Here is a 13,906-nt window from a genome sequence, read left to right on the forward strand (position 1 = left end):
AAAGCTGAGTCTCAAGCAAGGGAGAGACCTACCGTGGTGGCAATGCTTTACAAGCAGAGTCCACACTCACTGGTGCATTAGTAGCGGACCAGAACGCAAGGTCATGTAACTGCTTGACAGTCTGTGAACTGTCAACAACTGAACTGTCAACCACAACAGGTGCGTGAGGACGCACAGCGTCTACTCGAGACTGCTTTGACTGCCTAGACTGAGCAGTCAAAACAACTCTAGAATGCGGAGGTTGACGCACAGCGTCAAAACAAGTCAACTCCGATTGTTAGTGAACGTCTTGAACGTCAACAGGAGCCTCAGCAAGTGGCCTAACGTCCAAATGCGGCTGAAAAACCACACGAGACCGCATCGGGTGTGGTTCTAAACAACCTGACTGACGTGACTAAGCTACGCCAACGTCAACAGTAAGCACAAAGGAACGTTAGGTTGGCTGAAAGCCAGGATCTCGATGAGATAAACGGCTAGACTCAACGGACTAATCGGCAGAATAGTCTTCCATAAGGGAGGCAAGCATATACTGCATGTCTTGCCATACAACCCATTAAGGATCAACGGAAATGGTTGTGGTAAGAGACGAGGGTAACGTCTGTGACCGCAACACTTTGCCTACAAAAAAAGACTCTCAGAGTCTGTGTTACGCTTTTGTTAGGCGGCGAGCAGTTATCCCATGACTGCATAGGGTCAGAGCTGTCCTAATGGTTGTAACCAGGACGCTGGACCTGTCCTGAAAGGACTGACTTTCGCTTAAGGGCTTCGAAACCTTGTGACAGGTTTCTTATGCGAAAAGCCTTCGGATGACGAGGAGAAACAACGTCTCTCTCGTCTTATGGTAGGGGAGATCTTGGTAAGATACACCCGATACCATAGAGGGAAAAACGTCTGTTCGTTGGTCAAGGCCTCTCGAACCCATAAGTCGTTTGACATTACTTCTCCCCTGGGCTTGGGAGCATGTAAGAGGTCCCGGACTAGGTGAACGACAGGCACGAACAGACGAACCCTCGGACGCAACACTGTAACACTTTGCGCATATCACTTTATCACTTCGATTCTCTGTTTTGCACTTATTTCACTGAAATTTTTACTGATTTCTACCTGAAACACGCAATTCTACCCTTCATTAAAAGGTAGTAATTGCGAAATCAGTCGTATAATGCAAGCTCATTAATACCAGCAAAAAACAGAAAACATATTTAAAGATAAAAAAATCAGTGGCTGGGAAAGAGACTAAACACTAGTTCATATAACTACGTTTTCAATCTCTCACCGCACATAGCCTGGGGACGAGAATAAAAAACTAAAACGTTTTATCCTTCCTCCCCGTACAGCGACTAGGGACGAGAGTAACACGAGAACAACGTTACCCGCTTGAACGGAACGTTTTCTCTCCTCTCTCTCCCTCCGTCTCTATCTCTCTCTCTCTTTCTCTCTTGATTTCGCACCTAAGAGAAGAGCCCAATTATATTTCGTCAAAAAAACATGTTATTTGACTAAAGGAAAAAACTGAAAGGTTTTTCAAATAAAAAGTTCCTTTAAAATAGAATTTAAAACATTTAAGCTAAGAAAAAATGAACAAAACGTCAGAATCGATTTACTCTTACTGCAAAGTGAAACCGTGATACACTCTCTCTCTATCGTAACGATAGAGCGCATGTTGAACGTCCTGAACGTCAACAACTGCGTAGCATAAATAAACTAAACGTTAGTTCATCTTTGAAAACAGTACGAAGACTATCAAAGAAATTCTTTCATAAAATATTACATTTAAAAAGTTTTAAATCCTTAGCTCTATAAAAGCTAATTACAATATAAAGGGCTCAACGTTGATTAACTTCGGTTTCCAAGTTAGGACCGCCTACTCTCAGGAAAGGTCTATATAAACAAAACTAAATAAGATTCACTTTTTGTTCATGAAATGTTTATTATCACTTGGAAGGCATCACATGACAATGATAATATCTGCAATGAAAGATAGCATGATGAGAAATGAAATGGCATTTGCATCGGCAGTCAAAATAAATTCAATATGAAATTACACTGACACCTAATAGCATATATGGGTCAGTTAGTAAATTCACAGTATTCACAGCTAGCTAATGAACCATTTGCTGCTAGCATATAATAGATAATAAAGTTTAACTAAAGTCTATAGACAATAATACTGTACCATATACGCAGCGAGTAAATGAGCTGCCAAACTGAAACACTGTTTGCTTACATTCTCACAAATGAGCGCCAATGTATAGATGACGCAATACACATAAATGAAATAGGATCCTATAATGCACATAATGTATAGACGACACAATACACATAAATGAAATAGGATCCTATAATGCACAAGAATGAAATAGGATCATATAATAATTATAACATGTACAACAGATATGAATAGACAATCCTCTATCTCCTCCCAAGTTTTTTTTTGGGGTACTAATAAGAAAACTCAAAAACAAAACTGAACATGTTGGAGCAATATATGAAAACTACTTTATAAAAGCATATTAGCTATGTGGCTATGGAGCATAGCTGAATGAAAAATATAATATCATAAAGATAAATAAAGGGTGGAAAAGTATTGGTCTGCAAAAACGAATCAATACGTATTACAATCATAGTCAGTCAAGTAGGCAGGCTTCTTGCGCAGCCTCTGAGGACGATCCGGAAGGGCACTTGGGGGAGCTTGAAAGAAATTATTAGGAGAGGCATCAGGGTGTGCATCATGTAGTGCTGCGTCAGGTGCCTGTGGGTGGTGAACAGGTGTTATGGGAGATTGAGGACGTGGTGATGGGGGTGGTGTGGCATCTGTGGGAGATGTAGGCGCAGGGTGTGGCACTTCCAGTCGATCAGTAGAGTGCGGTTCTGTATCAGGTTCTGGTGGCGATGATGGGCGTTGACGTGATTTCTCGTGCTGGGGAATTGGGTATCCAATGGTTAATCGTGGTCGTCTTGGAATAGCAGGGATGTATTTCCTCAGAAATTGTCTGTTGCGAAGAGTAGCCCTTCCAGAGCCATCGACCCTGACAATGTACTGATCAAATTGACGCACTTCGGACACAACGCCTGTTTTGTCCCATTTTAATGGGTTCGGGCCTGTGCGAGGGTGCTTCTCCAAGTGGGATGGGGGTTGTATTTTCCTGGCAAGATGGGGATGAAATCCTTAATGGGCCTTCCGAAGATACACATAGCTGGAGAAACTTTGGTTTCTTTGTCAGGGGTATTCCGGTATTGAAGGACGGCGCGCTGAAAGGCGTCGATGTTCAGGTCTCCTGTGGGCCCAGTGTTGTCGGTGAGGAGTCTTTTCGCTATTTTAACGCCAACCTCTGCCCTACAATTAGAATGGGGAAAATAGGTTGAGGAAAGACGATGGTCGACCCCCCAAGCCTGAAGGAAATCTTGAGTGATTTTTGCAGAGAACTCTGGGCCACCATCAGAAGAAAGCTCATCAGCGATTCCATATGTTGCGAATATCCTCCGTAGACTGTTGATAAGCCCAGTGGCACCATCTGCTGCGCGTTCGATGACAGGCCAATTTGAATACCTGTCCACTACAACGAGGTACTGTTGTCCTTTGTAGTGGAAAAAATCGGCACAAATATGCTGAAATGGATAGGCAGGAGGGTTTTGTGGATGTGGGGGAAGGGCGGGTTGGGAAGGTGCAATGCGGTTACAGTGATAACAGTTCATACGTGTGTCTTGGAGATCTTTAGAGATGCCGGGCCAAAATACAGACGAATCTGCTCGTGCTGTCATCGAGGTGATTCCCTGGTGAGCCGCATGAAGGGCTTGGAGTACTTGTTTACGAAGGGTGGGGGGGATCACAATTCTGTCTTTGTAGATGACTACACCGTCTACAGTATACAATTCGTGGCGGAACTTATGGTATTCGTGGAGATGCGGTGGTACGTCATTCTTAGCCTCGGGGATGCCATTTTCAATCAGTGAGATCAGATGTTGAAAGTCCGGGCAGCTGTTAGTTGCAGTTTGAACTTTGTCCCACGTCACTGAGCCAAGGGTTTGCAGGGATGTAACGTGTGCACACTGCAGGGCAGAGTCGATATCATCCTTTATTTCATCACTGCAGGAGTGCATGGATGCGATGTCGTCCTGCAAACGTAGTTTCATTGGAGGACCATTGCCTGTGGGATGTCGTGAGAGCGTGTCGGCTGCTTTGTGTTTTGTGCCAGGAACATGGACCATTTCGAAGCGGTATCGTAGTGTCTTTTCTTTTAAGTTTCGAAGGCGAGCGTTGGAGATGTCTTCAAAAGATCGATCACCAAAGATTTTAAGTAGGGGCTTGTGGTCCACTGCGATGAACAAGCTAGGGCATCCAAGGACGAAGAATCTGGTTTTGTTAAGGGCTTCCACTACAGCCAAGGCCTCTCCTTCAATGGGTGCATAACGAGACTCTGCTGGGTGTGTGAATCTACTCCCAATTAAGGTGGTTTTCCAGCCCGATTTGCAGCAAAATGGCCGGGTTGGTGTGCACAGGCAGTGTTTTTGGGTGAGCCAGAACCCAATGCCTGATTTGGACCAGTCGGTAGCAAGGCATGTTGATTTTTCTTTATCGTAGATCTGAACGCCCCTCTTGATTTCGTCGATTATGTGATCTTTAGATTCCTCAAAAAGGGTGTCCATGTGTCTGTCCCAACAGAAAGGGTTGCCAGGGCGCAAAAAGTTACGAAACGGGGTCATGCGTTTGGTCATAGAGAAGGCATAAGAGACTTGATTGATGAGGCCAAACCAGGAGCGCACGTCGGTTATGTTTTTTGGTGTGGGGAAATCGCGTATTGCAGACAAATATTTCTCACATGGCCGGACGCAATCTGGTGTGATTTCAAACCCCGCAAACTGGACAGTGTTAGCTGAAAAAACGAACTTGTCAGGATTTAAAATGATACCATTATGACCACAAATATCTAACCATTGTACTGTCTGGAAGAAACTCTCCTCTATGTTGTCTGCCCAGAGCAACGTGTCATCGATGCACTTGGTTTTGTTCGGGATATGACCGACCAGTTCGTCGTATCGTCTGGAATAGCCGTCACCAGAAGCTATGTATCCTTGTGGGGCCGTGCAATACCTGTAGCGGCCCCATGGTGTGATGAATGTGGTTAGGTGACGGTCTTCGGGCCGTAGCGGTACGCTGTGGTATCCATTCCAGGCATCTAAGACGGTTTTACGTTTACCTGCTGGCACTGCACGAGCTTGATGGAAAGGGGATGGTGTGTGGTGTGTTTCGCGAGTGGCATGGAGGTTGAGGGCTTGCAGATCTACTGTGCGACGTGGTTTACCATTCTTCTTGTCGCAAACTACCATACGGCTCATCCATGTGACAGGCTCGCCTATGGGCACCTGTTCGAGGACTCCTAGGTTCACATCCTGGTCCAGTCCTTGTTTTACCTCATCCTGCCAGTGAAGGGGAACGGGTATAGGGGTATGTACCGCTACTGGTTCAGCATGTGGATCAATCATTAATTTTAACGGGGGTCCTGACATCATGGGTAGCTTTTGGTGTTCACATGTATTAAAAGTGCTGGATGCGTAGTGCTCTAGGAGGAACTTCTGCAACTTCTCTCTATTAGCCTCCGTTGCAGCGAATGGTAACTTTTGGGGTGGTGGTGGGGGGAGTTGTCTCTGGGGGCACGAGCATTCCTCTGTCTGAATATTAGTCGATGATGTTTCCTGTGTCGCTTCGCCAATGCAGGGGAAGGTGGAAGAGATTATACCTAAGGCGATGCAGCCCTCTTTGCTCAAGTAAATCTTGTCAGAGTTGTCGGTGACATAGGTGATTTGTCTGGTTTCAACCAATTTACCCCTGTTGTTGGTACCTGTAAAGCGAAGAATAACGGCTCCTAGAATATTTATGCCTTTACTGTTGGCAGCTTTCATGGAGATATTAACTGGAATCAGATCAGAATGCTTGATGTGAAGTTTATTCAGAGCATGGATACCTGCCAGACAACTCTAACAGCCTGTGTCTGCCATTACTCGAGCCACTGCTGCTTTCGGTGGGGCGTGAAGTTTGAAGCCGAAGTGGGAATAGTCTTCTGAGGAAGTGGATATTTTGAGGTTAATGAATGGTTGGGGCCCAGAGGGCCTTTTAATCCATGATTTTGACATAGCGTCATACTGATGGTGATCAAGTGTAATGGATGAGTTGTTATGATAGGTGGTGACAGAACAAAGTTCATTAAACACAGCATTATCTTCAGGTTGGATTGCAGCATGTGATTGTATTCCACTTGCCTGAGGTGATTTCTTCCTGCAAACTGAAGCAAAATGGTGTAATTTATTGCAAGAAAGGCATGTTTTATCAAATGCAGGGCATTCTGATTTTCTGAGACTTGCAGGGGCCTTTCTGCCATGCCCTGTTTTACCACAATAAGAGCAACTCACATCAGAAGCAGGTTTATTTAAGTCATGTTTCACAATCCTGGTTCGGTTAAATTTTTTGTACGAACTTGAGGCATCGGTGCTTGGGGATTCCGTGAATAAAGACGCTGAGCGTTTACCGGCTTCTTTTCTTTCAACAAATCTAAAAACTTCTTCTAGTGTCATGTTTTGATTTGTGTGACCCAACAGGTCAAGTTGTATCTCCTGGTCTTCAATGCCTCTGATAAGGATATCCTGAATAATTGGCTCAGTATAATTCACTTCACTATCGCAGGAAGGGCAATCTAGGAGGAATTTACATATACCAGCTTGCCCCCTTAATCTGGCTCCAAATGCTCGGATGGGTTCGTCTCTGTCTTGCCTCATATTATGGAGTGTGACCCGTGCCACCATTACATTTTCTTCACGTACGGCTAGGGCTCGAATGGCAGCAATGACTTCGGCAATAGGTTTTGCGAGGAGGCTGCCTCCAGCAACTCTAGTTACATCTTTACGCAATTGATCTTCACAACACTCTAGCAGCTGAACAACAGCTTCTTGCCCGTTAATGGCTGTGGCATTTACATATTCATCCCACCTTATTAAAAAATATGACCATTCCTCAGTGGTTCCTGCGGCAGTGATGGTAGGCCTCTTAACCTTTTCCACTTGTGCATGTTGCGCTGCAGCACCTGGTCGAGCAGCAGCTGTGTGGTTTATGCAATGGGCGGTCAGTAGGGCAGCAACAATGGCGTCAGACAGGTCGGGGGTCACATAATTGCAATTGTCGATGGGGCATTGTACAGCAGGCATTGTAATGTAGCAAGATCACTGATATTATCATAAATAAGATTCACTTTTTGTTCATGAAATGTTTATTATCACTTGGAAGGCATCACATGACAATGATAATATCTGCAATGAAAGATAGCATGATGAGAAATGAAATGGCATTTGCATCGGCAGTCAAAATAAATTCAATATGAAATTACACTGACACCTAATAGCATATATGGGTCAGTTAGTAAATTCACAGTATTCACAGCTAGCTAATGAACCATTTGCTGCTAGCATATAATAGATAATAAAGTTTAACTAAAGTCTATAGACAATAATACTGTACCATATACGCAGCGAGTAAATGAGCTGCCAAACTGAAACACTGTTTGCTTACATTCTCACAAATGAGCGCCAATGTATAGATGACGCAATACACATAAATGAAATAGGATCCTATAATGCACATAATGTATAGACGACACAATACACATAAATGAAATAGGATCCTATAATGCACAAGAATGAAATAGGATCATATAATAATTATAACATGTACAACAGATATGAATAGACAATCCTCTAAAAACATTAAAATTATTTTTATATGTTTATAATAAATGGAAAGTTAATCGAAGAGGCCTAATAAAGGCGGAGAGATATAAAATATATAGAGGAAAATCTATAACGTGATATAATTACTAAAAGCCTAAACACACTTCCGCTAAGGGAAGGGTCGGCCATTTAAAAGTGAAAGAAAGTCCATACTCTCTTTGTCACCATAATTAAATCTATCCAAAACGAGTTCAAGATTTAAGATGAAGATAAAACACCTGCATAGCGAAAGCTCAAAACTAGAATAGTGTACTTCACCAATTAGTTGTGAAAACAAATCCAGTTTAGCAACAGCGAATAAGTACGTCTTGTCGGGAGCACGACAGAGAGAAAATTGAGTTCTTTGTTTACATTGAGTACTGGGTATCTGGACGACAGATGGCGCTGTTGGGCACACCCGCAACCTGTGTAGCAATCGCTGGCGAATTTTACCTTAGAGTTTTCTGTCGAGCAACAGAGTTGCAGCTATTATAATCACCGGCTAAGTTAAATATTGAAAAAACTCCCTTGAACAATCTACGCAGAAGACAGTCCTTACAATTATTAATAACTTAAATAGTACTTTTAAAAGCTTCACAACCTGAAGCGGGGTAACACAAGTCAACGAGAAAACTGAAAGGACAAAGCCTATGTTGCATACCCAAGCCAAGGTTATTGCCGTTCAATGCCAGACTGTCTCAATACTGTACAAAGGTCCACTAAGCCTATTGAAAGGAAAGAATATAGGAAATTTTTATTTAGGGGCAAATGTCGATAAAATGATATTTTAATTATAAAATAAATTTTTGAATATTCTTACCCGGTGAATATATAATAGCTGCTACTCAGCGGCTCGACAGAAAACACACTCAAAAACTCGCGAGCGATCGCTATGAAGGTTGCGGGTGTGACCACCAGCGCCAACTATCGGCCAGATACCACTCTTGCATGTAAACAAACCCTTCAATTCTTCTCGTCCCGCTGCGTCTCTATTGGGGAGGAAGGGAGGGCCTTTAATTTATATATTCACCGGGTAAGTATATTCAAAAATTTATTTTATAATTAAAATATCATTTTTAAATATTTAACTTAGCCGGTGAATATATAATAGCTGATTCACACCCAAGGCGGTGGGTAGAGACCAGAGTTAATTAAGTTTACAGCGTATAAGCTAAGAGTTTTTGACAGTTATCAAAATAACAAAACCAAAATATATAGGTACCTGGTAAGGAAGTTGACTTAGACGATTACTCTGCCTTGTAAGTCCGTCTTCCTCACGAAGCCCAGCGATCCTCTTAGGATGCTGAAAGACTCCCAGGAGCTGAAGTATAAAGGGTTGCAACCCATACTAACAGGACCTCATCAAACCCCTAATCTGGGCGCTCTCAAGAAATGACTTTGACCACCCGCCAAATCAACAAGGATGCGAAAGGCTTCTTAGCCTTCCGTACATCCCAAAAAACAATATTAAAAAACATTTCAAGAGACAGATTAAAAAGGATATTGGAATTAGGGTAATGTAGTGGTAGAACCCTCACCCACTACTGCACTCGCTGCAAAGAATGGACCCAGTGTGTAGCAGTCCTCGTAAAGAGTCTGGACATCTTTTAAGTAAAATGACGCGAACACTGACTTGCTTCTCCAAAAAGTCGCGTCCATAATACTTTGCAGAGATTTATTTTGCTTGAAGGCCACGGAGTTTGCTATAGTTCTAACTTCGTGCGTCTTAACCTTAAGCAACCATCGGTCTTTCTCATTCAAGTGAGAATGAGCTTCTCGTATTAAAAAATCTGATAAAATATGACAAAGCATTCTTTGACATAGGCAATGATGGTTTCTCAACTGAGCACCATAATGCCTCAGATTTACCTCGTAATGACTTAGTACGAGCTAAATAGAACTTAAGAGCTCTAACAGGACATAATACTCTTTCCAGTTCGTTGCCTACGATCTCTGATAAGCAAGGAATATCAAAAGATTTAGGCCAAGGACGAGAAGGCAGTTCATTTTTTGGCCAGGAAACCAAGTTGAAGTGAACAAGTGGCTTTTTCTGTAGAAAAAACCGATGTTCTTACTGAAGGCATGAAGTTCACTGACCCTTTTAGCCGAAGCCAAGCACACTAGGAAAAGTGTCTTGAGGGTGAGATCCTTCAGGGAGGCTGAATGTAATGGCTCAAACCTGTCTGACATGAGGAACCTTATGACCACGTCTAAGTTCCATCCAGGAGTTGCCAAACGACGTTCCTTAGAGGTCTCGAAAGACTTAAGGAGATCTTGGAGATCTTTATTGTTGGAAAGATCTAAGCCTCTATGTCGAAAGACCGAAGCCAACATGCTCCTGTAGCCCTTAATCGTGGGAGCTGAAAGGGAGCGAACCTTTCTCAGATGTAAAAGAAAATCTGCGATTTGGGCTACAGAGGTACTGGACGAGGACACAGATGCTGACTTGCACCAGTCTCAAAAGACTTCCCACTTCGACTGGTATACTCTTAATGGTAGAAGCTCTCCTCGCTCTTGCAATCGCACTGGCTGCCTCCTTCGAAAAGCTTCGAGCTCTTGAGAGTCTTTCGATAGTCTGAAGGAAGTCAGACGAAGAGCGGGGAGGCTTTGATGGACATTCTTTACGTGGGGCTGACGTAACAGATCTACCCTTAGAGGAAGACTTCTTGGAAAGTCTACCAGCCATTGAAGTACCTCGGTGAACCACTCTCTCGCGGGCCAGAGGGTAGCAACCAACGTTAACCTTGTCCCTTCGTGAGAGGCGAACTTCTGCAGTACCTTGTTGACTATCTTGAATGGTGGGAATGCATAGAAGTCCAGAAGAGACCAATCCAGTAGAAACGCGTTTATGTGGATTGCTTCTGTATCTAGGACTGGAGAGCAATAGATTGGTAACCTTTTGGTCAACGAGGAGGCAAAGAGGTCTATGGTGGGTTGACCCCAAGTAGCCCAAAGACTCTTGCCCACGTCCTTGTGGAGGGTCCATTCCGTGTGTATCACCTGACCCCTCCGACTGAGACAGTCTGCCAAGACGTTCAAGTCCCCCTGGATGAATCTCGTCAACAGGGAGATGCCTCGATTTCTTGACCATAAGAGAAGGTCCCTTGCGATCTCGAGCAGCGTGAAGGAGTGTGTGCCTCCTTGCTTGGAGATGTACGCCAAAGTTGTGGTGTTGTCTGAGTTGACCTCTACCACTTAGTTTCGAAGAAGCTTTCGAATATCATCAAGGCCAAGTGGACTGCTAATAGCTCCTTGCCATTGATGTGCATGCTCTTCTGACTTGAGGTCCACAGACCCGAGCATTCCCGACCGTCCAGGGTCGCACCCCAACCCAAATCCGAAGCGTCTGAGAACAACACGTGGTTTGGGTTCTTGACTGCTAGGGATAGTCCCTCTCTCAGACTGATATTGCCGTCCCACCATTTCAGGCATGCCTTTACTGGTTCGGAGACTGGGAATGATACCGTCTCTAACGTCTTGTCCTAGTTCCAGTGAGAGGCTAGATGGAACCGGAGAGGCAGAAGGTGTAGTCTCCCTAGTGAGACAAACTGCTCCAGGGATGAGAGAGTCCCTACGAGACTGTTCCAACTCCTGACTGAACAAACGTTTTCTTTTCAGCATTAGTTGGACTTCGAGCAGGGCTTGTTCTATTCGGTGGCAGACGGAAAAGCCCGAAAAAAACTGGACTGCGAATCTCCATCCCCAAATATAGAATAATCTGGGATGGGATCAGTTGGGACTTTTAGGTTGACCAAAAGTCCCAACTCCCTGGACAGACTCAACGTCCAATGTAGATCCTGCAGACAGCGAAGACTGGACGATGCTCTGAGAAGCCAGTCGTCCAAGTACAGGGAGGCTCGGATCCCCGATAGATGGAGGGATTTTGCCACATTCCTCATGAGCCTCGTAATCCCGAGAGGAGCAGGACTGAGGCCAAAGCACAGGGCTCGAAACTGGTGCCCCACATTCCTGTAAACAAACCTCAGAAACGGTTGGGAATCCGGGTGTATAGGAATGTGGAAGTATGCCTCCTGAAAGTCGAGAGAGACCATCCAGTCGCCTTCCATAAATGCTGTCAAGACAGCCCGGTAGACTTCATCGTGAAGTTTGTCTTGACAATGAACACATTGAGCGCACTTGCCTCTTACGTACTCCTGCAGTGAACATGGCTGCCAGATCATTGGAGCCATCCCTGAGGGACTTGTTCCTGCAGAGAACGTGGCTGTCAGATCATAGGAGCCATCCCTGAAAGCCTTGTTTAAGCATGACATAATTGTACAGCAAAACTTCAAACGCTCGAAAATAGCTCTGAAGTCGACCATAAAATCTTGGAGCGTCTCATGGCCAGGCACCAGGGAGAGTCTATGAGGTTTGAGAAGTCTATCTGGGCAGGAACTCCCAAGCCGAGAACTTCTCTCGTGTCATATCAGACTCTCGCTCTATAAGCCAGCTTAAAAGTAGGGAAAGCAAAGGCTGTCTCCCCCAAACTCCTCCTGGTGATAAACCAGTCGCCCAGCAAACGTAAAGCTCTCTTAGAAGAGCGAGAGAGCACTAGCTTATAAAACAACGGCTTCGAAGTAGCTAGGCCTAGTGTAAACTCTGACGTTTAGGCGAACGAGGAGCAGCAGTTACAAAAAGATCCGGACAAAGATCCTTAAAAATCAGTATGATTTATTTAAAGTCCATAGAGGGCTAAGCAGCTTTAGGCTCCTCTCCGTCTGACAGAGTCCTCAAGGGAATATCAGTAGGAGGGGGAACAGCAACTTCCTCATCTGAAGGAACCTTGTCCGATAAAAGCCGAGTCTCAAGCAAGGGAGAGACCTACCGTGGTGGCAATGCTTTACAAGCAGAGTCCACACGCACTGGTGCATTAGTAGCGGACCAGGACGCAACGTCATGTAACTGCTTGACAGTCTGTGAACTGTCAACAACAACAGGTGCGTGAGGACGCACAGCGTCCACTCGAGACTGCTTTGACCGCCTAGTCTGAGCAGTCAAAACAACTCTAGAATGCGGAGGTTGACGCTCAGCGTCAAAACAAGTCAACTCCGATGGTTGGCGAACGTCCTGAACGTCAACAGGAGCATCAGCAAGTGGCCTAACATCCAAATGCGGCTGAAAATCCACACGAGACCGCATCGAGTGTGGTTCTAAACAACCTGACTGACGTGACTTGGCTACGCCAACGTCAACAGGACGCACAAAGGAACGTTTGGGTGGCTGAAGGCCAGGATCTCGATGAGATAAACGGCTAGGCTCAACGGACTTATCGGCAGAATAGTCTTCCATAAGGGAGGCAAGCTTATTCTGCATGTCTTGCCGTACAACCCATTTAGGATCAACAGGAATGGTTGCGGTAAGAGACGAGGGTAACGTCTGCGACTGCAAAACCTTGCCTACAAAAAGACTCTCGGAGTCTGTGTTACGCTTTTGTTTAGGCGGCAAGCAGTCTTCTGATGACTGCATACTTTACTTTTTACTTCTAGAGGTTTATTTCTCGCCCTCCATCAAACACTAAAGGTCTGTTCAGGGTCAGAGCTGTCCTAATAGTTAAAACCAGGACGCTGGACCTGTCCTGAAAGGACTGACTTTCGCTTAAAGGGCCTCGAAACCTTGTTCCACGGTTTCTTATGCGAAAAGCCTTCGGATGACGAGGAGAAAATCGTCTCTCTCGCCTTATGGTAGGGGTGATCTTGGTGAGATACGCCTGATACCATAGAGGGAACGTCTGTTCGCTGATCAAGGCCTCTCGAACCCATAAGTCGTACGACATTACTTCTCCCCTGGGCTTGGGAGCTTGCAAGAGGTCCCGGACTAGGCGAACGACAGGCACGAACAGACGAACCCTCGGTCGCAACACTGATAACACTTTGCGCAATATCACTTTATCACTACGATTTTCTGTTTTGCAATTATTTCACTGAAATCGAATTTTTTAACAATTCACACTAGGTATGAATAAAACTGATTTCTACCTGAAGCACGCAATTCTACCCTCATCAAAAGGTTATAATTGCGAAATCAGTCGTATAATGTAAGCACATTAATACCAGCAAAAAAACAGTAAACATATTCTAAGATAAAAAGATCAGTGGCTGGGGAAGAGACTAAACACTAGTTCATTCAAAACTACGTCGTCAGAATCGATTTA

At 44.5% G+C, this 13,906-nt stretch overlaps 2 protein-coding genes across 2 annotated transcripts in view; both read right to left on the reverse strand.

The window, feature by feature from the left end:
• Nucleotides 1-7,734, reverse strand: part of LOC137627580 (uncharacterized) — a 61,269-nt gene extending 53,535 nt beyond the window's left edge. The window contains exons 1-2 of the mRNA XM_068358666.1: nucleotides 7,508-7,734; nucleotides 6,143-7,299 (exon numbers count right to left, since the gene is read on the reverse strand). Coding sequence (XP_068214767.1) covers nucleotides 6,143-7,197 — 1,055 coding nt within the window. The 5' untranslated portion in view covers nucleotides 7,198-7,299; nucleotides 7,508-7,734. The remainder of the gene's footprint in view (nucleotides 1-6,142; nucleotides 7,300-7,507) is intronic.
• LOC137627889 (MAP kinase-activated protein kinase 2-like) overlaps nucleotides 1-13,906 on the reverse strand; it is a 123,319-nt gene that overhangs the window by 58,541 nt on the left and 50,872 nt on the right. The gene's annotated exons all lie outside the window — the stretch shown is intronic.

Source organism: Palaemon carinicauda, chromosome 35 (genome assembly GCF_036898095.1).
Source record: "Palaemon carinicauda isolate YSFRI2023 chromosome 35, ASM3689809v2, whole genome shotgun sequence".
NCBI lineage: Eukaryota > Metazoa > Arthropoda > Malacostraca > Decapoda > Palaemonidae > Palaemon > Palaemon carinicauda.